General features: G+C 42.1%; 1 protein-coding gene across 8 annotated transcripts; it reads right to left on the bottom strand.

Annotated features, from left to right (window-relative positions):
- Nucleotides 1-1,486: 1,486 nt before the first annotated feature.
- nompC (no mechanoreceptor potential C) lies at nucleotides 1,487-23,237 on the bottom strand. Of its 8 annotated transcripts, XM_036820661.3 has the most exons (18): nucleotides 22,262-23,237; nucleotides 20,115-20,216; nucleotides 16,326-16,427; nucleotides 14,665-14,781; nucleotides 13,107-13,199; nucleotides 11,787-12,000; nucleotides 11,237-11,532; nucleotides 10,877-11,179; nucleotides 9,391-10,818; nucleotides 8,721-9,257; nucleotides 8,444-8,650; nucleotides 7,437-8,130; nucleotides 6,957-7,043; nucleotides 5,568-5,779; nucleotides 3,827-3,955; nucleotides 3,194-3,302; nucleotides 2,334-2,551; nucleotides 1,487-2,211 (listed from the first exon to the last, which is right to left on the bottom strand). In XM_036820661.3, exons 1-18 carry the CDS (start codon nucleotides 22,646-22,648, stop codon nucleotides 2,206-2,208), a joined length of 5,241 nt encoding a protein of 1,746 aa, XP_036676556.1. In that variant the 5' UTR covers nucleotides 22,649-23,237; the 3' UTR covers nucleotides 1,487-2,205. The 8 variants fall into 8 exon arrangements, with proteins under 8 accessions (XP_036676556.1, XP_036676561.1, XP_036676553.1 ...); XM_036820666.3 differs by lacking the exon at nucleotides 5,568-5,779 and adding an exon at nucleotides 4,950-5,179 and having other exon boundaries at nucleotides 1,487-2,551; nucleotides 22,262-23,236; XM_036820658.3 differs by having other exon boundaries at nucleotides 1,487-2,551; nucleotides 22,262-23,236.
- Nucleotides 23,238-24,238: the final 1,001 nt, after the last annotated feature.

The raw sequence follows: 24,238 nt of genomic DNA on the forward strand, positions 1-24,238 counted from the left end.
TGTCGCTCGCCATTAATCACGGCCTATCACAAATTTCGATATGAAAAAGTGTTTTGTATATCAAAGCAACAGCAACATGGGCAACATAACCAGGTACAACTTGCTCCATGTCGTGTTTGGCTGGGTGATCATATGGGTGTCGTCCGTTGTCCGATCATTTATTAACATTTTCCTGATCTGGCCTGGAAATGTCACCTGCTGTGCCAACACACCACACACATGTTCCATGGGATACTCCGTCAGAGACTGAGACTTTGCCCGGATCGAATCTGCTTCCTGGTCGAGAAGAAACCTTTGATGGATGACGGACAGCATCGCCAGCATCGAATCGGATTTGAATGCATTTGGAGTGTGTTTCTACGCTACCGAATCGCTGGGAAAGTGGCATTAATCAGGCTCTTTTATCTGACTGGCCAAATCGGTAAATTTATTAACTGCCTAATTGCAACTTAAATTGACACGCTTGTGGCCATAAACCTTGGCTGGGGCCACAAACTCGTTTTCATTTTCGTACATTTTATCTGTGGCAAATATCAAGCACAGCAGCAGCAGCAACTGCAACTGCAATTGCAACTGCCACAGAGCAACAATGTCAACAACAACGGGCAATTATGTGTAATAATACGAGTGCAAGTGCAGCCAGCAACAGCCATTGACCACTTGAGGTTTTCAACACATTTAAACAGGCTGTGACACCTGCAATCGAGGCGAAAACAACGGCAACACCAACAGCAACCTGCAGCTCGAAGCCAAATTAAAATGCAATTTCGAAGTTCAACACCTTGGTCAATTTGCCGATGCGGTTTCTGCTTCTCAGCCAACCCGGCTAATGACGGCTGTATGTCTCTTGGTAATCTGTCAATCCGCCAGGCGAATTAGGGAAACTTATGGCCAGTTCTTAGCTTTATGGCCATAATCACACGGTTTAAAGGAGAGAGATTTAGCCCATTTAGAAGAAAAGAAGAAAGAAGAAAATAATTAGTTTTTTAATCTAGTTAGGACTTAAAAAAACGATGTTTGAACAGCCAGGGCAACCAAAAAATTGTTATATTAAATATTAAAAAATTCAGAGCTATTTTGTAAATTACCCAGTTAAAATAATTGCTTATAATTATGGAAAATAGTGTTCTTCAGTGGTCGGTTAAAAAGGTAGCATTTTTATAATATACAAAAATTTATTGTAAATATTTGATAACCCCAATACTTAAGTTTTAAATTTAAATAATTTTTTAAAATTATAATTTATGTATTAATTGCTTGCAATAATAATTAAGAGCCAAAACATCTAAAAACAACGTGTAACCTATGCGCCACACAGCGGGTTTATCTAAGAACTACAGCAGTGGCGCCATCTAGCCCCTGAATACAAGCAAACATAATGTAAGATGTCTTATGTAAATAAAATGTATAAAAGTAATCTTACCTTACATTCATCAATCGATAATTGGCGCCCAAATTCAAATTTAATTTAAAAATCATTTTAAAATTTTTTAAAATATGACTTATTTATTTACATTCAAGTACAGTTAACAATTTTAGGGCATACATTTCTTATAAAAAATGAATCAAGCTTAGTAAATAAAGTGGATGTAGTTACTTGACAATTACCCGAAAACAATGAGATTATGCGATATTATTATAAAACCGGCTGCCTTTTAGCTCCGAGTGAAGCTAGAGTACTTACGAGCTAGAATAATCATAATTAAGGCTAAGGTCGATCGGTTATCGTCGGAATTATTAGCTTATTACAAAATTCTAGGAGTTCGCTTCAAAAATGTAAGGCAAAAAGGACGTATTCGATCGGTCCAAAAAGGACGAGTAAACTTACTTATTTCAAAAATCTCGAACATGGAAAACTTGTTTTGTTGTTTCGCTTATCGTAGACATCGCCGACACAAAATCATATCAAAATAAATAATCTGTTGCGCTTCAAAAGTTACCCAAAACAATTTCAATATTCTAGCTAAAATTAGTTTAGGGAGTGGAGGCTTAGCTTAAAAAATTTGGCAATGTTTTCTTAAAATCCAGTTAACCGAAGGTCATTTTTAGGTTAACTGGAATCTGAGAAAAGAATCCCAAATGTGCAACTTAGTGATGGATAGTTTCTTAGGGTTAGATCTTAGGAGTACAGAAGGACAGACGCTTGGATAGTCGAGAAGAGATAGAGATAGTCAGAAAGGATAGTTGGAAGAGATAGGTTGAAGCTTAGACCTGCAATCAAAACGTAGTTAATTAACCATCCAAAGGGGTGTATCTGTATCTGTTTCTGTGTCGTTTCTGTGTGTTTATTTTGTAGTGTTTGCCGGGGCGGCCTTGATGGCTCGTCTGCCCACCTGTGCCGGTGGCTGAGGCCCTCCGCTGCCCTCCTGCGATCCGCTCTCCGCATCCGAGTCCTTGAGGGAACCACCCTCCTCGTCGCCGACCAGAGCCCGGTACTTTTTGGCAATCGCCTCCCAGTCGGCCACGTTCTCGATGCGGTTCTGATTGGCCTGCGAAAAGCTGGCTTGCGATCCCAGGGGTGATAAATGGACCTGGGAAAGGGCCACCGAGTCTGGGGATTTGGTAGAATATGATTAGCAAGTGGATTCCATTATGAAGTACTAGATACACTGAGGTAAAAACGCCAAGAATTAACAATAATGTTCTCCTATACTGTAAATCTCATTTTAGTAATGCCAAAATTAAAGATTATATCTTATGAGAAGTTGTTATTTAATTTAAAGAATTTTTAAAAAATATAAAATTAATAAAAATTTAAAAAAGCAACATTTTGTAGTTTTCAAAATCGATTAGAAAATGTAAAAAATTGTTCAAATTTTTAAATGCACAACTATTATAATGGAATCAGATTCAAAGAATTTACTGGTCCTAATTTTCTTTATTATAAAAATATAGTTTTATGTAAATTTTGAAACCAAAAGAATTCTTGATATACATATGGCGGTTTTATCTCTGTGTAAATGAAAATTCGAAAGTAGAGGAAAGAATTTTGAGCTAGAGCGAGCCAATCGTTTTTAGAGAAGACAGTTGAGGAAAGAAAGCAAGACAGACAGAAGAGCTGATGGAGAAGAGAGTTACACTTGGGCTGACACGCTGTTAGCTACAAAACCCTTTGGTTGGGTTCGTTATCCCCAGGATCTACGGGTTCTGGTCGGAGTAGCAGTAGCCCTGCAGCGATACATACATGGCTCACCTTTCTTGATCTTCGACAGCCACTTGGCGCCGGCTTTGGTTCGCGGACTGGCCTGACGTATTCCCATCATCTGAACCAGACTTGGACGCTTCTTTTTCTTCATGCGTGCCTGAGGCGCGTGTTTGTGGGTTTGTAGGATTGCAGGATTGTAGGTTTGTGGGTTAGATCAAGGCGCATTAGACACGGGACATAGATCACATACAAGACAAGAGACACAACATAAACGCAGTCAGCAATCGTTAATTACATCCAAAGCAATTTGGTGCCAAGTGCTGAAGTTATAGTGCATAACAGTTGGGGATCGAAAGTGTTATCGAATATATCAAAAATACTTGGATCCCCTGCTGTATTTTGAAATCACAGATATAGTGCCTGGTGCAAAAGGTGTTTCGTTGGGTGGGCAACACACTTAAAGCATTCACAGTGTTAAAACTCATTGCGGTTGTTGCCAAATTGCTTTAAATGGGTTGGGGAAAAGGTCAGCAAACTACACCCGTTCAGGATCGGTTCTGGTAGTTGCAAAGATATAGTCAACAGATAGGGAGTATACAGGATACGGATATGTATAGAGAGAGAGAGTGAGAGAGACAGCGACAGCGGCTGGGAGACGGCCTTTGTCACCTGAGATTTTACCTTGACCTTCTCGACGATCCACATAAACCAGGTGGTAACTAAATTAAGCGGCGAGGGCGCTGTTGTGGTGCGATGCATATTGCGTATAAGCTTGGACAAGCCAAATTTCCACTCGATGTCGGATTGGGCCTAGTATTTCATAGGTTTTTTGTTTGTTTATAGTTTGTTAGCGGAGTGCGCGATGTTGAATGGATGAAAGACATGATATAGGGAAGAACAAGAACAAAGGAATACACGGGATGAGTTTCGTGAGCTGAAGCCTCGGAGTTTACAGGTTTTTTTACTTCGTTAATACGTAACTTAAGAGCTGCAAAAATAAGGTTGTTTATAATAGAAATGCACAAATGCAGAGGCCTGTTTTGGATGGCAATTTCTTATAGAGTTCTAAAAATTACCATACAAAACCTAACCACCATATTGGTGTATCTCTTCAGACTTATATCCTAGACAATGACAAACACAGACACATAGGACATGCAGCAAACGATTTCTATACATAGTTTTTAAAGCATGCGTTGACCAACACTTTTTGTTCTGGCCTTGCTCAACACTGGTTACAAAAGCAGATCACATTTCTAGGCTCTAATCCTATATAGCTATTCTGCAGTCTACTAAACTAGAAGGCAGCAGGCTTCACTCTTTGAGATACAGTTTTACTGGCACGCAGAAAATGTATCCCTCAGACTGCTAACTTAATATTCCTGAAAAAACCTGGAAGATGCAAGTCTGGGCAGTTGATGGATTTACAGAACATGCCAAGGTCTCTAGTGAATTGAGGTTCCAGTTTCTCAATGTTCGGTTTATGTTGGGTAAGGTGACCTTTTATTCTGAATATTTTATATAACCACTAGTTAGAATTAAACTACCACTTCATGTTAAGTTGGATATTTAGACTTTCTTATTAAGTTAACCGTCAGAATTTAACCTCTAGTTATGAAAAACATGCTAAAATAGATAATTATAAATCTGCAACATAAGCATTTCAATTTACTCGTTATACTGCTTTGCTGAAAAGAAAATGATTAGTATACATGGCAATATGGCAATCAGATACTTAACTTATGGTTAGAGTAAGAGTTAATAAAAAGAGTCGAGTTAGGTAAAAGCGCCTTAGCAATACTACCTGGATGCGTTGATAGGTGTCTGACATCATAGCAATCAGCAGGTTAATGAGCACAACCACCGACACCAACATGTAAATGCCAAAGACAATTTTGAACAGGTACTCAACCCAATACGGTTGAGTGGGCGTGGCTACATTTTTGATTTTGTCAACTTGCGTTTGCTCGGTCGTCGTTTGTCCGAACACGGCGAAGAACAACAACTCGAACGAGTTTATCGGATGCATGCGCACTGTGTCGGAGCCCCATAGATACATTTCCAGATACAGATACATGTAGTCACATATTCAGATACAGATACAAATAGACACCCCCGGACAGCACGCATATATTGGCCGGCGTGGAAATTATTTTGAAAAATAAAAAGATAACGGACGCCCAGTTTGGGTTGGTTGATGCGATTGTGATATTTTTTTTTGATTTGTTGTTGATTTTGTCCGATCGACCAACCCCCAGTTAAGTTTTAGGCCCAATTGTGGTTCAATTTCGAGCGGTCAGTTTGGGGTTGTTGTTACACAATTAAAGCACAAACAAATAGCATTCCGAAAAAACAAAATAAAAATCGGGGGAAGAGGAAAAGCAGAGAGAAAATACAGATTAGTGACCTTGGCAATACAAACCTGAATGCGCTGATAAGTATCCGACATCATGGCAATTAGCAGGTTAATGAGTACAACCACAGACACCAACAAGTAGATGCCAAAGACAAATTTGAAGAGCACCTCGGTCCACTCGGGACGCAAGTGTCGCATGGGATTGATGTCCAGGGTGGTCGTCTGTCCGAAGACCGCGAAGAAGAGTCGCTCGAAAGCCAGAAAGGGCGTCATGGGTCCTAACATGGGTCCGAACGGAACGTTACTCACAATCAGATATCTCAACTATAGCATTCGTTAGCGCGGATTGCTGCAGCTAGCATATATATTGTATATATATATCGGATATATGTTGACGGCTTGGCACAGGCGTGTGTGCGATTATTTTTTTGATTATTTTGAAGTTTACATAAACAAGTAATATTTATGGTGGATTTATTTGGATTTTGGAGAGTGCGGGTGAGTGGTTAAACACGTCAAAAGCAGCATCTCGCAGTTCGCAGCTGAGCGGTTCGAATGACTCACGAATACGAGTATCGGTATCGGTATCAGTAGCGTTATCGTTTTTCGTTATCGATTCGATTCGATCGGTTTCGATTGTTTCGATTGTGCAGAATTTGGTGGTGGGCAAGCGGCGCAAGCTGAAAGCCCCTGGCAGGCGGGCATTGGTAATATCGATATTGCTGATTGATTGAATTTGGTTGGATTGACTGGGTTAAAACATCAACATGCAGTACTGAAATTTTAGTTTGTACACAGTTCTAATGGGTATCGTTTTGGTTACACATCGACAAAAATAATCAAAATAAATTATATCGGAAAAAACTAAAGATTCAAATGAAATAATGGAAGTCTGGGATACTTTCAAATATTCAGAAAATGAAATGAGTAAAAATTAAGTAAGCTTTCTGGGAATGTAAAAAATAAATAATTATTTTCTTCTTTAAATGAATATTTAATAGAAATGATTGAAAATTACTTTAAAATATCATACTTTTTCAGTCTAACTCATCTTTTTTATAAAGTGCAACACAAGAAATCTAATAAATCTTCAAAAATGTCGTATAAAGAAACTATGAAATCATACTCCAAACTAAATGATAAAGCTAAGCGCATGGATACCTATAAAAACACAGATCCACAACATCGAGGATGCGGGTATTTCCCGCGAACATGCCTCAAAACGAAAGTAACTGAAACGAGCAAGGCGAGGGGATTTCGAGCAGCGAGTGCGGACTTGTGGATGTTCCTCCTGGGAACTGGAAAACAAACGACATAAAACTTTACGCACAACATCGAAGGCGGCAACGCAACGGGTTCGATTCCGGCATTGGGGATTTATAGGGGCTTGGGGGCGGGGCAGCCCCCGAAAAAGGGGGCCATGCAAATGGTAATAGTGGGTGGGAGGAGACTTACGGTCGTCCTTGTGCTTTCGTCGGAATTCGCTGAAGCGACTATCGACATAATTCTCCACGGGCGGAGGGCGAGGGGTGGGCATGTCATCTGTTCCATTCGGATAATTCAGTTAGATATTCAGTTTAGGGGTTAAGATCAGAGGGAGAACAAATATTAGTGAAGGTCTTTGCGGTAGGAACTTGGGACTTTGGGGATTACGACATCAAGGTTTGGAGGTTCAGGTTGTTGTTTTGTACTTGTTGAGCATGCAATTGTTGTATTATGTGGTTGTAGTTGGTTCTTTTGGTTTTATTTTACTTATGTGAAACATCGAGCACACACAGATTAGATGGCTTTTCATTCAAGGCAGACACAGATACTTATCAAGACACATTGAACGTTCAAAAGAGGAAGTTTGCAAAAACATTCCAAATGATAAAGTTGGAAATCAAAAGATACAAAAGGTAGACGGGAGGAAGCAAAGCAAACGTTTCGACTTACCGTCACTGAAATAGCCACGATTGCGGTTCTTTTTCTCGAAGCTCCGAAGATCCTCTGGCGAAAAGTTGGCAAAACTCTGATTCAGGGCCACGATGTGCATGGAAAAGCCAAACACAAAGATGGCCAAGACAGCCAGGAACCGGGCCAGATCCTTCAGCAGATCCCCAATGATGATGGCCCAGGGTCCGAAGAGGTGGTGGAAGGACAAAAAGTCCAGGATTTGAACGCAGGCCAACAGGAAGGCCAATGCGAAGCACTGGTTTCGGCAATATACCAAAGTGGGCCAATACTCCTTGGACACGAACAGAAAGGCCGACACATGGACACCCACGCCGGCCATTCCCAGCAGCAGTACCATCACTTTTATCGATCCCAATCCCGACTTATCCGACGGGTTCGTCAGCTCGAACAGCAGCAGGCCACTCAGCCAGATCAGTAGGCCCACCTCGTACCAGTAGGGCACTAGGCTCAATCGGAGCACCGGGTAAATCGGCGTTATGCCCACTATACTCAGGTGGATCATGAGGTAAATGTGCGAGGTTAGGTACGACATGAACTTGATGATGGGCACCTTGTTGAACTTGTGGCCCATCGGGAAGGTGAAGCCGATCCACACCGGTGGGCAGACTATGAAGGCCACTAGTAGCAGGAGGATCTTCCAAGAGGCCCACGTCAGAGAGCCATGCCAGAGCTCCTAGAATTAGGGAAAAGAAGTTATATTATGATATAATTTTATATTTTTTATGCAGCTTTGTTCCCATTTTTAGAGTAGAGGTCGTCAGCAGAAGCATCGTGGGCTACCCATGGCATACAAATTTTGTCTGCCGACAAGAGCTGCGAATTTTTGTTGACGACCACTGACTTAGTGCGATTTTACCAGAAGAAGAAATTATAAATCTGAACCTACTGCTAGAGCAAGAATAAGAAATATATCATACATTAAATTAGGGTCCCTTAAGAACTTAAGAATGGGAGTTCGTTTGTTAGTAGTTATTCATATCACACACTTGCAAGTAACGCTGGACCACCGTGTGTGCAATCACTTCCTTCTGCTCGTTTTCGATGAGGACGTCGAGAAACTCCACGTTCCGCTTGTCGGTGGCCTGAAGGATCTTTCCCGCGGAATCGGAGCCAGCTGCCAGGGCCAAAAGCTCTGTGGCCATGGCCTCGCACTGCTTGCCAGCAGCCACCAGGTCCTTGGCGCGCTCTTTTTCCTGAAGAGAGATACAGAACATTCATTAGCAAGTTCCCCATAAAAGATGTATCTTTAAAACTATGTATCACCTTCGTGGAGAGTACTATATAGATGTTGGATAGCTTGGCAGCCGTATCCACAGGGGCTGGGGATACTAGAACAAACTCTTGGATGGGCTTGTTGTTGTGGTTTTTCGACACTACCATCAGGTTGTAGACGAATCGCTTGTCCTCCATAAGGCCGTAGGTGTCGTGCTCCTTGTTCATCAGGTAGCGAAGGACCTCGTTGTGTCCCTCGGAGGCGGCGAACCAAATGGCGGCACAACCGTAGTTGGTCTCCGACTTCGGAGAGGCACCCGCCTCGCACAGCAGCTTCACCACCTCCAAGTGGCCAGCTTTGGCAGCACAATGCAGTGGCGTCCAACCGTTCCGATCGGTTGCGTTGATCTCCGCGCCCTGGCCGAGCAGAATCTCCACCATCTGGATGTGGCCATGCATGGCGGCGATGTGCAGGCCCGTCCTGCCGTTACGATCCTGCGATTGGAGGAGTTCCGCCGACCGACTCAGGAGCAAACCGACCACTGACATGTGTCCGCCGAAGCATGCCAAATGGAGTGGATTGTAGCCCTGTAAAAGTAATTTTTTTGTTAACGGGGTCATTAAAGGTAAAACAGTCAAAATTCCATTGCTCAAACTACATAAAATGGGTCCTATATGAAACTCCATGTAAAACTTTTAAGCCGTGCAGAGTTAATCTTACGTTTTCGATGGTCGCCGCATCCACTTGAACACCCGCCGAGTTGAGGAGCAGTCGCACCACGTTCTCGTTCCCAGAAAAGGCCGCCAAATGCAGTGGTGTCATCCCCGATTCCGTGCCCAGATCCCCGAATAGACTCTGTCCCGTTGGCGTTTCCGATTTGACGGTGGCGGGAACACTGGTCAGCAGTTCCCGCACGGTATCCGCCTGACCGTAGTAGGCAGCCACATGAAGTGGCGTCAATCCCAACTTTTTACTATTGATCCGCAGGGAGTTTGTGCTCTTCAGCACATCCAAAACCTGCCCATGACCATTTTGTGCCGCTAAATGGACGGCGGTGAAGCCCGCCTTATTTTCCTCAGTGCAGGAGGCTCCAGCTCTCACCAGAGCCTTGACCACATCCGCATGTCCGCCCTCGGCGGCCAGCTGAAGGGGCGTGGCATCCGTGAGTTTGTTCCGCGCCGAAATCACACCAGATCGATCGAACTTCATGAGCTCCTCGATCACCTTGACGGATCCCTGCATGGCGGCAATATGGGCACAGGTGTTGCCATCCTTGCTGGTGGCATTCACCAGGGAGGGATGCTGCTGCAGGAAGAGTTTGGCCACTTCAGAGTAGTTGTTCTGGGCGGCGACGTGGATGGGCTTCTGGCCCAGATCGTCCGTCGCATCGATATTGGCGCCCAGCTCGAGGAGCAGCTGGCAGACCTCCATCTGCCCGCTGGCCGCCGCCAGATGCAGCGGCGTTTGCTTTTTCAGCGTCAGGATATCAATTACCGCATTGTGATCCTTGATCAGGAATTTCACCAGATGCGTAAACCCATTCATGGCTGCCAAATGAAGGGCTGTTCGTCCCACGCGTGACTTGGAATTGATGAAAGCCTTGTTGGTCAGCAGGGCATCGCAGACATGAAGGTATCCTCTTTCCGCAGCCAAATGCAGGGCAGATCGTCCTTCCGTATCGAAGACATCCACTCGAGCGTGATTCGCCAGGAGGTTATTCACCAGCTCCATGTGCCCCCGATGGCAGGCAATCAGCAGGGGAGTCCAACCCACCGAGGATTGCCGGTTCATGGCCTTCTGGATGTCCGTGGGATTCATGTGCGAGATCATCTCCATCAGCACATCATTGTTTCCAGCCACGGCGCAATAATGGAACGCCGTTTCCAAGGCAGTCTTCGTTTGCAACGTGACATCCGCTCCATTTTCGAGGAGCATGCGAACGATCTGCTTGTCGGATTCGGGAATTTTAACCTCCTCCTTGGTGATTTGGCAGGTGTAATGCAACGCTGTGGCGCCATCCTCGTTCACCGAGTTTATATAGGTGGTGGCCTTATCCGGACCATGCTTTTCCTTAACAGTTTCGATCAGATGACGTACAATATCCGGATGGCAAGCTCGACAGGCCATGTGAAGTGGAGTCTCACCAGTCTGAAAAGGAAAGATATCATCAGGGGTTTTATCATTTAGCTATAAGCAACCCACTTACATTGGACTTGTACAGCGGATCACCTTCGTCCTCGAGCAGCTGCATCAAGGTAGCCAGATTGCCATGACGGGCAGCCACATGAACGGGGGTCAGACAATCATCCGTGGTCAAATTTGGACTGGCTCCAGATTTTAGCAGCATGAGGGCACACCGATCACCATCTTTTACCCGCGCTGCAATGTGCAATGGTGTCTCACGTAGCTTTCCTCCTCGGACATGAACATCCGCGCCAAATCCCAAGAGGGTCTCTACAACGGCGGGCTTGGCCGATTCCACGGCTATATGAAGAGCTGTATAGTTGTCCTGCAAGGGGGATTATAACGTAAGTATCTCGTAGGCAATGAACATTATCATACTTACATTGGTGGTCACATCCACTTTCTCGCCCTTCTGCAGCAGCGTGTTGATGATCCCCGTGTGGCCATAGGCGGCGGCGGTGTGGATACTCCGGGCTCCATCCTTATTGGGCATGTGGAGGTAGACGCCCTTCTTGAAGAGCATCGTGGCGCACTCAGCATGACCGTTGAGTGACGCAATGTGCATCAGGGTGCTGCCATCCTTGGTGCGCTCGAAGATGCTCGCCTTGAACTTGTCGGCCAGTATCTCGATGACGTGCGCGTGCCCATTCTCGGCGGCCAAGTGCATCGGAGTGCGATCTGTAGATTAGGATAAGGATAAGTATTTAATAATAGATTACAGGGTACTTCATTCCGAAAATAAGTTCAAGATATTTTCTTATGGAACCTCTTAATGGAACCTCCGCCCCCCCGGGGGCGCCACTTATTTTTCTCAAGCTTAGACAAGGTTCAAGTTTAAAGTTTTAACATTTTGGTTATTTGCTAGTATCAAGGTAAACATGATTTGTACACAGATTAAGATTATCCTTGGTCTAATTTTACCCCAGGCTCACCTTGATTGTCCGCAATGGACGCTGAGGCGCGCACGCCATAGAAGTACTTGAGTAGGGCCTCATCACCTTCGGCTGCGGCGATATGCAGCGGCGTCTGGCCCTCCCCATTCTGCGTGTCCACATTCGTTCCGTAGTCGACCAGGATGCGGACCATGTCCACGTCCCGCCGTCTGGCGGCCAAATGCAAGGCCGTGTCTCCATTGGCCGTCGTTGCCTGTGAAAAAAAGAAACGAAATTCGAGCATGAGAAGATGCACTCAGAGAAAAATGCCACAAAAGTAGTTAGCTGTTTTGAAATAAAATCTTTGTAATAAGTATTCCAATTACTAATAAAAGAAAGCATATACAAAATGTGGTTAGGTATATAATAATAATAAACTAATTTTATAAAGCTTGCAAGAGCTAAAGAGCCTAACATATTTATCTAAACTATCCCAAAATTTTTATTTTCTTCAAAAAGTCCTTTCTTTTGAATGTTTAAAACTTTATTTACTGTATTTAACACATTTTATTTTCGACTATGCAAATCAGATTCCCCTCCCCTTTTAACTGCGTTTTCGCCTCACTTTTGACCCAGTTTGTGGCTGTTTTGCCGGCTGATTGCGTGCTCAGCCAGCGGCCAAAGTCAGGCGCAACTTTAACTTTTACTTTAACTTTTGCTTGAACCCTTGGCCTAAAGCGAGCCCGAAGCTCTTTGGTTAATTTAATCAACACGCACTGCTCTTGGCATGTGTTGCACTTCAACTTTTGATTGAAAATCGCACAAACTTTGCCAATGTCGCGCACTGTTGCACTTTTCATGCAACTGTGCGTAACTGAGGTGGGTTAATTTGCATTTTTGATTTATTTACACGCTTGGCTTTTAGACAGTTCAAGGCTTAAGGAGCCTTGTGGACATTTTCTGACAGCTGAGCTGGACATTATGATTGGCACTTTGCCGTGAGGTTATAAAATCCACAAGTTCTTGCGCTTATGTGGTTCTAATTTTGTAGGAATTGCGTTGAGTGCGTAGATAGTTAAGGCAATTTACATTTATGGTTTTTTAAGGCTCTTAGCGTTGACATTTTCTGACAGCCAAGAAAGACTTTTTGATTGACGTTAAAGAGTTGAAAGATTTTTGATATGATGTTTTCTTTAAAGGTTGGCCTTAAATTTTGTAAGAAAAAGAAGTCTAATACTAAGTATAGACTTTCCAAAATAAGACTTGAAGAACCAAAAATTAAACTCTACCCTTTTATAGGCTGTATAGGAATTTAAAAAAGTTAATGTATATAATCCTATTTTTAGGTGTTGAAGGTTTAAAATTACCCAGATAACTTACCTTTAGTTGGTCTGCCGTTTGTGCCGCCAGGAGCTCCCTGCACATGGACTGGTTTCCCGACTCCACGGCCAGGAGCAATGGTATTTTGCCACGCTATAGGAAAGATATGTTATATAGTATACAAAATAATTAAGATAAGGACACAACACCACCGTAAACATTCAGTCTCACACACGTATAATCATAAATATCCAATTAGCCAATTCGAGCCTCAAGTGTTAACGGCAACATGTTTTACTATTTTTAGCCAAGTTCGCAACTTTGGCGCTCCAACTTTGAAGCCAACTAGGTTTTGGGTGGAGGGAGGGGCGTAAGAGGGGGCGTGTCGGGTAGTCATTATCCCTATCTACCAGGAAAGGCGAGTAAATCAAGTTGTACAGCGACTTGACCCCCTTTTTTTGGTAGAGTTTTCCTCGGTTTGTTATTTGTTTGTTGTTGGCAACGAGTTGAGCGCCCTCGCGGGGGGAAAAGCTACAATCCCACCCATAGATAAATGTATATACACAGGTACCCAAAGAATGCGTGTAAAAAAAGGAAAGCGAATCGTAACGAATTGTATCGAACCAAATGGCATCGAAAGCTAAATACTTCATCCGGCTAATTTCGCCTGACAGTGCCATTCCACCTCTCTCTAATTGATTTAAATCAAGTTGCTGTTTGCCATTTGCCATCGAGGTGGGTAAGCATTTTGTCTAGACAATCAATCGGCGGCACCCGATCTCCCCAATCAGCCCCCAAAATCCCCTTCGATTCCGACCAATCGTTCGAACGGCAATTCGGTGGAAATTTATGCGCTCCCCTCGCGTGCGTAATGGAAATATCGCCCGTGCATTTGCACCCGTTCACGTGATGCGACAAATAGTTCCGCATTTCACTGGAGATTTCCTAGGGGGCCTCCAAAAAGGGGTCTGGAGTTCGGTTGGGACCCCCGCAAGTTAATCAGACGGAGACGACAACTTTGATGGTAATTCAACGCTCACTGGGGCTTACCAACTATGGTGAGAGCTTCTTATTGTTACAGAGAAAAAAAACTTTTTGAGGACCAAAAAAGTATTTGCGTAAGTACTTTTAATTAACCAAAAATATAGAGTTTTAACTAATTTTTATAAAATAGTAATATCAGTTATTTTAAAAAGAAACCAAAACCAATTCGATGGTAAAACAACTTTCATTTGTTTCTGCCCGTGTAATAGCCGCATTAACTTTTTTGGGCCTTTTGTGATTTCCAGCCAGTCGAAATGCATTTACCCTGAGCAGTTTTGCATATCGATTTTTCCACAAATTTTGTTTGCTTTATGTTACTAGCTCCTCTCGATTTTGTTGTTGCCATTATTGTAATGTATATATTTTTTGGTGATTTTTATTAAGTCTTTGTTTACGTTGGCACTGCCTGGTACCGCTGTCGAGAGTACTTCACTTCACATCGGTTTACATTTGGGGGAGTAAAATGCCAAAGCAAGAGGAGATAAAGCGACCAACACTTGTGGCTCCATGCATCACTCACACAGTCACACAGCCACACTGGCTCACACTCACAAGCACACATGGTAACACTTACGCCGTCCGCTTTTAAGCGAATATCCTTGCCAGCAGCCGCGAGAAGAGCGCGCAGGATATTGGTTGCAGTTCCGGTTTGCCGACTCGACACCAAGTGCACCGCAGTTTGGGAACGCGACTGAAAATGCAAAAATTTATTAATGCTTTGATTTGATTATGTACACACTGCACACGCACTTATTGTTATGGTCACACTTTTATTAGTAGCAATTAATATGCTGCTCTGTGGTTAATGTTGGCACCTAAAAAAAACTGGCTAACTGGTTCCTACTCGCTTCAAAATCCCATTTGCTACTGAATAGGCAAGTGGCTCGTTTTTGCGTTTATAAGCACATTTCGTGTCATTTTTCTTTTTTGGCCTCTCCCGCTCATATCACAGATTGACAGCCCGAAAAAAAGCATAATAAAGAACTCCCTCTGACAGCCGCAGTGGGAGTGAACGAGAAAGGTGTATTAATGTGAGGGGGGCTGGGAGGATGGGAGTTCGAGCAGCAGGTTTAGGCAACCTGGGCCAGGTGTTGGTAGTGGATGTGGATGTGAATGTGGAGTCCTTTTGCCACGCACACACGCCAACGGAACACTTCAAACTTGGCTGTTGCTAAAACAAAAGTTTGCATCTGTCTGTCTCGCTTCTGCGGCTCCACCTCTCTCGCTCACACCTTCATTCAGAGCCCTCTTCTGATAACCATCAGTAATTTCGGCACAGCTCACGCCCCCTAAATCACCTAGTCTCGTACCCTCATTGCGGCCGAGAAAAAATAAAGAAAAGCAAATTAATGCCGACACGAGAAATAAACTTGGAGAAATAATGGCCAAAATGCTTGATGATGTGATCATCATTAGCTGGTATTTTGTTCTAATGTGGGTCGTAGAAATTTATAATGTTCGAGAATTTATAAGCTTTGTTTTTACGATGATGTGATGATGATGCGCTTTTTGATTTTAAACAATATATTGACCAGTATTGTCTTTCCTAAGACTTGCTCGTATAAAATTTGTTCTTAAATATGTATGTGTACTTATAGATATCTGTACTACGATATGATGAGTAAGTTGTCGGTCTTATAAACCCAATGAAATATGACTTTCTAAAGCTTCACAATGGCTTTTTAAGCTGCTTATATCGTGACAATTTTCTGTTGTTAAAGTATAAAATATATTTTGAGTTAGTAGACACCTTCATAATACAAACTAAAGATGATTTTCAAGAGATAGGATTTTCACAATATGTCTTACTACAAAAAAATTCGCTGTTCTAGGATTTCTCAATTAAAGTTTATATGCCGTTTATTTCTAAAAACCATCTAAATGGTTGGTTCTTTAAAGCCCCTGGTGTTTCTTTAAGCGAGTCCTAGACATTACCATCTTAACCTTGTCGCCAGTTAATTGCCGGGCCCGCCAAACTTACATGCAACATGCGAGCCTCAAAGTTGCATCTTCGCTTGGCTCTGACCTTTATTTTTTTTTTAGCCAGGTGAAGTATGCGTCTAATAGCCGCAAATTGCCTGCGAATCGGGCTGACAGCAGCCCCAAGGTATGCAGCGATTTCATTGACTCGAAAGTACAGACTCGAAACTCCAGTCCTGCGACTTGAGTGTGTCGCCTGACGTGTCGCGACCTCAACTTCTAAGATATAGTATATAGAGCTATTGGAATACTCACGCCACCGGTGGAGAAGGGATCGACGCCGCGTTTTGTTAGCAACAATTTGACGACATCCTCACGCGAATACATTGCCGCAATGTGTAGCACATTATAATTATCCTGCAAGGGAGAAGAGAAGGTGGGTGAAATCAATTGCAATTCATTGGCAGGAAACTCCCGCCCACACCAAAGAGCTGGGTCAGTTCAATGGGTCAAAGTCAGTCGGTTTTGCATGTGGCCTGCCTTTCGGGGCAAAAGGAGTGGCTCTGGCTCTGACTCGAGACCCTTGCTTGATTACTTAAGCCACAATCTTGCATGCGGACTTTCACTTACCAGGGGATTTCTTAATGGCCACAGCCCAGCCGCAAGCCTCACATGCAAAAACTGCATCAATGGCAACCAGAAAAACCCAAAAAAAAATTTCACAATGTGGGTTAAAAAACATGACCCTGAGCAAATCACCGAAACGTAACGAAAAGTGCTTTAAGATAACGTCTGGCATGGAGTGTTTGGTTTACCGGGAACTTAGAGTGAAGTGAGTCAGTGGTGAATTGGAGCATGGGGCGATATTTATTACCTTATATAATAAGCCATAACGCAACGTGTTACACATACGCCCCGTGTGCCCGGTTGGCCTGGGCCATGGTCTTAATTTATAAATAAGCCTCCCCATTGTTCTCAGCCCGAACGGAAGTGAACTGGTTTCGTATAAATGTATATATGGGGTCGTATGAGGTGGAGAGTTCCTTTTGCCCTGTCATCAGGTCGGTAAGTGCAAAAGGGAACTATTAAAGAAAGCTTAAGAGGATTCCAAAATACTCCCATGTTAGTTTAAAAAATCTATCATCAAAATATTTTTAGTATTACCTATCAAAAACCACTTCTTTTCTTTAAAATATTTCCATATTTCTAAGAACTTCTAGGATTACTTCATGAGAATTTCAAACCCTGGGGACTTTCCCACTCGGTAAGTGTGTGTGGGCTTCGTGTCGTGTGAAATTCGAGTTTTTGCGGTTTATTTGCCACTATTTCTGGCCGCAGCTCCTGCTAATTTGCATACAACGCCGCAGGCTTCGAGTCGACGGCTTTGACACATGTCCAGAAAGCCAATCCAAGACGTTGGCCCGAAACGAAACAAAAACCAAAGTAAACTTTCAGCCGCTCGAAGGAATCGGCTGGGAATTGGTATAGGGGCTCCAAGGTAGACAGATAATATTTCACGCGCTGTTTTGCATACTTTTGAGCCCGGTTCGAGTTCGTTTTCGAGTCTCGTGGGTTTTTGTGTTTGTGTTTGCTTCGCCGGGCGAAAGGAAAAACCGGAAACAAAACCAAAACGGAAGCGCAAATTTTCCAGCACATTTTTGCCCAGGCCAATGGAGGTTGGTAGGAAGTCGACCCAGTTTAGTGGGTGTTTTTTACAACCCAGAGATACTCAGAGGATACTCGAGGATGAAGTCATTTGTGGCAATGTCACACACCTTCTTTAAAATAATTGCAAGTCCTTATAGCGGAGCTCATTTGGATTACCCTCTTGCATAATGGAGTTAATTAATTTCCTTTTTTTTTGGGCGGGAGGGGCAGAGATTACTTTACTCACGCACTAAGGCAGGTTGACAAATGAATTGGCGTTTTTATTCCCCATTTTTATTTCACGCTGTCATCGCCCCACATATGGAAGAGGTCACTGCGTGAAGTACTCCACTTGAATTTAATTAAAATTGCATATTAATGACGCCGCTGGCCATAAAAATGTGGCGGAAGTCGGGGTCGACGTCGAGGTCTCCGGTTTAGGCCACTCTCTAAAGGTCAAACGGAGTTTTTGGCTTTGGTTTTGGCCAACTGGGCGTACATCGGACTCATGTGCTTGATTAATTGGCTTTTAAGTTGCAAAGAGGTGTTGCAAACACGCCTCTAAGTCAGGTTCCAAAAAAAGGAAACGGCGCCTTGGAGTTGAAAAGTTAAAAATGTTAATTAGTCCGGCGTTACATCATACAAGTATTCTTTATAATGGCCATAATGGTCCTGGACCTGTCGTGTTGAATGGGAATTACTTTGGGCTGGTCTGACAGTTAGATAAGTTGCAAATTGTAAATGCAATAAACATTTCTTTCGGCCACGAGCCCAGTTTTTAATTCATTTAGGCGGTGTTCATAAAATTATCCGAGTTGGTCACGAAGTGACATTTGCGTTCAAAAAAAGAGTAATTATACAGATGAGGTAATGATGTGGATTTTAAAAAAGGTGCGCTTTCTATAATGTCACGGAACTGATATCATAATATTTATTTAGCACAAAAACAAAGTGATGGCATCATACATGGAGCAATCATCCAATTGGAACCATCTAAGATGAATAATTAAAATAAATGCAAGTAATTTATGGTCATTTTATATCTCATTAGAGAGCCAATGAATTTTGTACAGTTGAAAAAAACAATATAGTTAATACTAAAAATAAATAATAAGAACATATTAGAGCCATTACTTTTTTTGTGATTTTTTAAAGTAGTAGAAAATCTAGGAAAACAAAACCATATAAATATTAAAGAAATAAAAAATTCTTCCATCCAAATAAATACCTATCGTGTTCTTTATTTTCATGGTTAGCTTGTAATTTCCACCTTGTTCATGTTTTATTACTTTCATGTACCTTTAACATTTCCCAGCACACTCTTTAACCCAGGCATACAATCGTCCACTTGGGGGGAATTTTCCTAGAGGGTCGGAAAATTGAAGTTCTGTGTTTGTTTTGGTAATTCAATTCGCCATGTCTGCACAGGTTTGGCAACAATTATTTTGTAATTAGGTCAAGGATTTTTATCGCCGCAAGCCCCGAAATAAAGTTCGTTGCGTATACGTAAGGACATGTGAATGGTCAGCCAAAAAGCGCCTTCGAGTGAAATTTCGCTAAGTAATTGCGGCATGCAAAGAAAGCTGGCCAGCGAATTCAAACAATTGTTTGCAACTTGGCCTAATGGCCGATGCCAAATTTTGCTCACTTCAGTTGCTGACATCAAAACAGGAATTGGCCATAATCACGATGGCAAATTGCTAAAGAAATCAGGGATAAACATCAATGATGACCTTTCATCTCTATACTTTAGGTGGTTAAATCGAGCCTTGAAGGTACTTTTCACCTTGATTATAACTTTGGGTTTTTTATAATTATATAAAAAATACTAAAACATTATTCTGTGTCTCCACTAATAAATCTTTATTTTTTTATTTTCTTTCCTTCCCTATTAAAAATTTATTTAGTGGTTTTAATATGTCCACATAAATAATAAACTTAATAGTACCCAAATAAAAATTTAAAACTTTAATGGTGTATAAAAAGTTCTTCTTCTTTTTTGATAGCCAAATAAACTTCTTTAAATAGCAACGTCGTTAGCGATTATAAAACCAAATAAAGGAAATGTTTTTGTTTTTCCTTCAAGGAAATTCCCATTCGTGCTGAGAAACTTGACTCAGGTAAACTCCCCAATGAGTCGACCATTGGCCAAGCTCAGTTCAGTTGACCCATTGAGGAAGGGCGGTATTGCCGAATTGAAGTATTGAGGGGGGTGAGTGGTGTGTGAGAATCGTGCGTAGAAGTGGGTGCTGGGGTTCACCCACCGACGCCCCCGCTTCTCGAGATTTAATTATGCGGTTTTTATTGATTTGACACATTTTTAGCGGCTTTTGTTGCCGCAGTTCACCTAAACAGCTGGGTTGCTTCTATATTTACACCCAGCTCCATGGGGCGTTGGGATATTAGGGAGCTAAGGAACTTTAAATTATTCCTAGCATTTTCCCGGTCAAGACTTACATTATTACGGGCTCCCACATCGGCGCCCAGCTCAATCATGCGATCCATTATGGCCGTCTTATTGTCCTTCGTGGCGTACATCAAAGGCGTCATGCCGGTATTCTGAAATGCAAATTTATAGGGTTTAATTACTAAAGGTTTTTTAACTTAAGAATTTATAATATGGTATAAGAAACAAAATGTGACGCTCTAAAAAATCCTACACACATTGACATAATCAAGCCTACCACAAAATTGACTTAATCTTGAAATAACAGGTTCAATTCACAAACTGAGAATATATGTAAATCTCGTCATTATATTATTAATGTAATAGTCATCTGTTTAAAGCTTCAACTTAAATGTATATATAGTTTATAATCAGACATGTGGACCGATTAAATTGCCATTATTTTGCATTGACAGCACTATTTTTTATTAATTAAATAATCATCTGGGAATAAATTTTTTAACACATTAACGTTTAATACAATACAGTAGCTTTTCGCCTTGGCTGATAAGAATTGTACTTATTATGACAAGATGAACTAAAGTAATTTAATAGTATTTTTAAAAGCTAATAATTAGTATTCTAGGGTAATATAAAAATCTGTTCCAACCAAATACTTATATTTTTAAGCCGTTAATAGTTCACTTATATTAAGAAAAAAAATTCTGTGTTAAAAAAAAATAACGTCATTAAAATTAATCAAAGAATGACACTATGCAAATTAAAATATTGGACTTCAACTTGCTGACCCCATTGACAAGGAACATTTATTCAGATTCCTTATTACTGCGATAGGACTCCGGGGCTGATAGGCTAGTTTCCATATTATAAGCTTGTGCTATTGCAATTAAAACGAAATCAAGAGCAAACCCATCAAGTCAAGAACCGAATAAGGACCCAAAGCCTGGAGAAACGGAAATAATCAAGGCGAAAATAGCTCAACTCTAGGCTATATTTATGCAAATATCGTCTCGGCCTCAGTCTAGTCTGGCAGACAACCCGAACCGGGGGAGTTGGGATATACAGTACCACCCAAGAGAAAAGAAAAGAAATCCCCAGGAACTTTCAACCCTTTCGCCGCACACCTCCCCGCATTTCATTAGCGGTGCAACGTTAATTTTATGTCAACGACTTCTCCGTTTCATACCGTTTATGGTAAATTGAAATCGAAGCGCTTCAATTCTTCGATGTTTTATGAGTTTATCGGTTTGGTTGGCTGGGTAGTCAGCGCAACTTGTGGCAGGACGCCCGGAACTTGGAGCTCCAAAGGCGAAAGCCACCAAAGCCATCGCCTTGGCAGCCAAAACATTTGGGCCGCGCTATCAAATAACATTCGCTGTTCGCTGGCATTTTGCTTTCTAGCCTCTGCTTTCTGGCCTCCAGTTCCTCCGGGGCTCTCTGTGTCGTTATTTTGGCTGGTAAACAACCAGAAATGGGAAAATGCCGCCGACGTTGATAAGGGCGACGTTTGTAAAGCCAGTACACTTGGGTAAATATTTCTTCCCCTTAACCCTTCTTAAAAAATGACTTAAAATATTTCCAGCAAAGACAAAAATCAAAGGCTCTAAAAAAACGAAAGCAAGTTTCCTCGGCTATTATTACAAACCTCTTAGATTTTAAAATAACACCGATCTGAGATTTTCAAATTCCACTCATTAAGGACATAATGAAGGCTTTTAAGATACTAGGTACATAACAACACTTTAATTCAAAGCTCATTATTATTAAAATAAACCATTTGATGACTATTCAAAATAGAAAATGAATTTATTTACTACTTAAAAAGAAACCCTATTTTTGGAGTGGGAGACCAACCGTTACCGATATAGGTTTGACATAGAAATCTAAAAAATAAAACCCAAGTTGGGAAATAATATTATATGGTACATCTAACATTTAATAATACATAACCAAAAATATTACTGACATTGTACTATTAAAACACCTATTTTCTTATTTAATATATCTACTATACAAATCTTTAAAAAATCTTGAAACTATGTGTATTTCTTTTGTTTTAAGTTATATGAAACTATTTTTTTGAGTGCAAGACCTGTTCCTGTACTTATTTCGCTTCCTGTTCCCGCTCTGGCTCGCAATTGATTTTACAAATGCAGGCAAATGGGCCGGAAACCTGCCAGAGCAACCGACTACTCACCATATCGTGGACTCCGGCCAGGGGTATATGGTTCCCGTCCTCGCCCACATTGGCCACATACTTCTCCAGCTTCTTGAGCTCCGCCTCGATGGGCGTCCACTCGCTTTTCATGGCCAGGCCGAGGACCTTGTTCGCCGTATCCCGGATGGAGGCGCCGGCACTTGGGGGCTTCGGGGCGGGAAAGAGGTCCATGTCCTTCTTGTCGCCGTTGCTCGAGCTGTCGTCCTTGGGATCGGAGTCGGCCTTGCTGGCGGGCGTGGCCCGTTCGCTGGGCGTGGCCGAGTCATCCGGCGGACCGGTCAGGGAGGAGGGGGTTTTGCGGCCCACGCCGGCGCCCCCAGCACCGCCGCCACGCCCACCGCCACGCCCTCCGCGCGGCTGCGACATCCTGATCCTGGAATCTCACTTGGTCGTTAATGCCCCCCAATCAGCCGATGATCATTGGGATTTTTGGGATGGGGCTGGGATTTCGTTGGTTGAACGGAAACACTGAGGGATGTTAACTGGTTTATGCCGCCATTATCCGTGTAATACCTTTTGGGTTATTGTATTATTATTGATTCGATATGGGGGTATGGCGGGTTTTTAGCTGCATGGTTTCGCACTCGCATTGCACAAATTCCTGGGGCCTCCTCCGCATTTTACCAATATTTGTTACCAACAATTTGCATTTTCATTGGCAACACAGCAACAGCAACAGACACACTAAGACACACACTCAAACACACAAGCCGAAAAACACTCGCTATTATTCCACTTTGATTCTTTCGCTTTCTTCACTTTTACTACACAAATTTATATGTTTAGCCCCTTTATGGCTTCGGTTGCGTGTGCGTTAACGGCAGTGCCCCCTTTTCCAATTCTTCTTTATATTTCTTTTGGCCAAAAAGTCCCCAACTTCAGCACTGAATTGTGGAGTTTATTCCTCTGGAGCCACGAGAAAAAATCAACCGTTTGCCACGAGCGTCTGCGAGTTTCTGATTTGCCAGTCGAGAGTTTTCCCAAGGCGTTTGAGCGGAAAACTCGGCCCTCCACTCGGTTTTAGTAGCTTTGGCAACACGACGAAGCTCCAAACTCGAAGGACGCAAGACGCTCCTTCAAAAAAATAGCTAAGGAACATCCGCGCAAGCGTTTGTTTACAATTGTTGAATCCCGGGTAATACCGCCTTTTTTGGCGCCAAAATCTCAAGTTTCGTTGGGATTTCCACCGTCGTTAAATACCGGTGGGAAATGCAAATGGGCAACAGTGGCGATTGGGATTAACCATCCTTGCTGACTAGCAAGTGGAAGTCCCAAAAGGTCAGGAAAGTAATTATATTTGTAATTGCTGCTCGGTTTTTTGCGGTTTTTGGTGATACTATACTTAGCATTTTCTTCTATTAAGTATAATTAGGTATGGTATTTAAATCTTTAGGGCCTTTCAAAGTGTACCTGGTATAAATTAGAAAAAATACAAATAGAATATTACCGTTCCTTAAAAAATAAAATAAGAAATATTTTTTAAATATTATGTATTACTTTATTATAATTCAAATTGCAAATCTAAAATATGTTTTCTGATTAGACAACAAGGCCAACTTATAAATATGCGATTTGGGGGTGTGATAGGAACACAAATATAGCGATAAGAGCAAGAAAAAACATAATGCCACGCGAATTATGTCCGTTAAATTATCAGGGATGCCGCGGTTAATGATTTTAAAACCAACCTTTTAAGCTTATCTTATCTAAAAATTATTGCTTTCTAATCAGCTAAGTTGAAAATTCGTTTCGCAGAATTCTTTTTACAATCTGATAAAGAAAAATTAAAAGTCATGGCCTTAAAAATGTATTTTAACCTTTCAAGCCATATAAAATATGAAGAGAGATTAAGAGAATATTAAGAGTACATTTTCCCAATGCCCCTCGTATTTGAATTTCAAGTTCAAACATCATAAAATGAGCAAATAATTTAGAGAGCGAAAATATCAAGCAGAT

Source organism: Drosophila suzukii, chromosome 2L, assembly GCF_043229965.1.
Source record: "Drosophila suzukii chromosome 2L, CBGP_Dsuzu_IsoJpt1.0, whole genome shotgun sequence".
In the NCBI taxonomy this organism is placed as follows: domain Eukaryota; kingdom Metazoa; phylum Arthropoda; class Insecta; order Diptera; family Drosophilidae; genus Drosophila; species Drosophila suzukii.

Coding starts and splice junctions, on each gene's coding strand:
- nompC (XM_036820666.3), bottom strand. CDS start 22,648: ATGTCGCAGCCGCGCGGAGGGCGTGGCGGTGGGCGTGGCGGCGGTGCT. Junction 8,651..8,720: donor ATATAGTACTCTCCACGAAG/GTGATACATAGT, acceptor ATCTCTCTTCAG/GAAAAAGAGCGCGCCAAGGA. Junction 8,131..8,443: donor TGGTCCAGCGTTACTTGCAA/GTGTGTGATATG, acceptor CCCTAATTCTAG/GAGCTCTGGCATGGCTCTCT.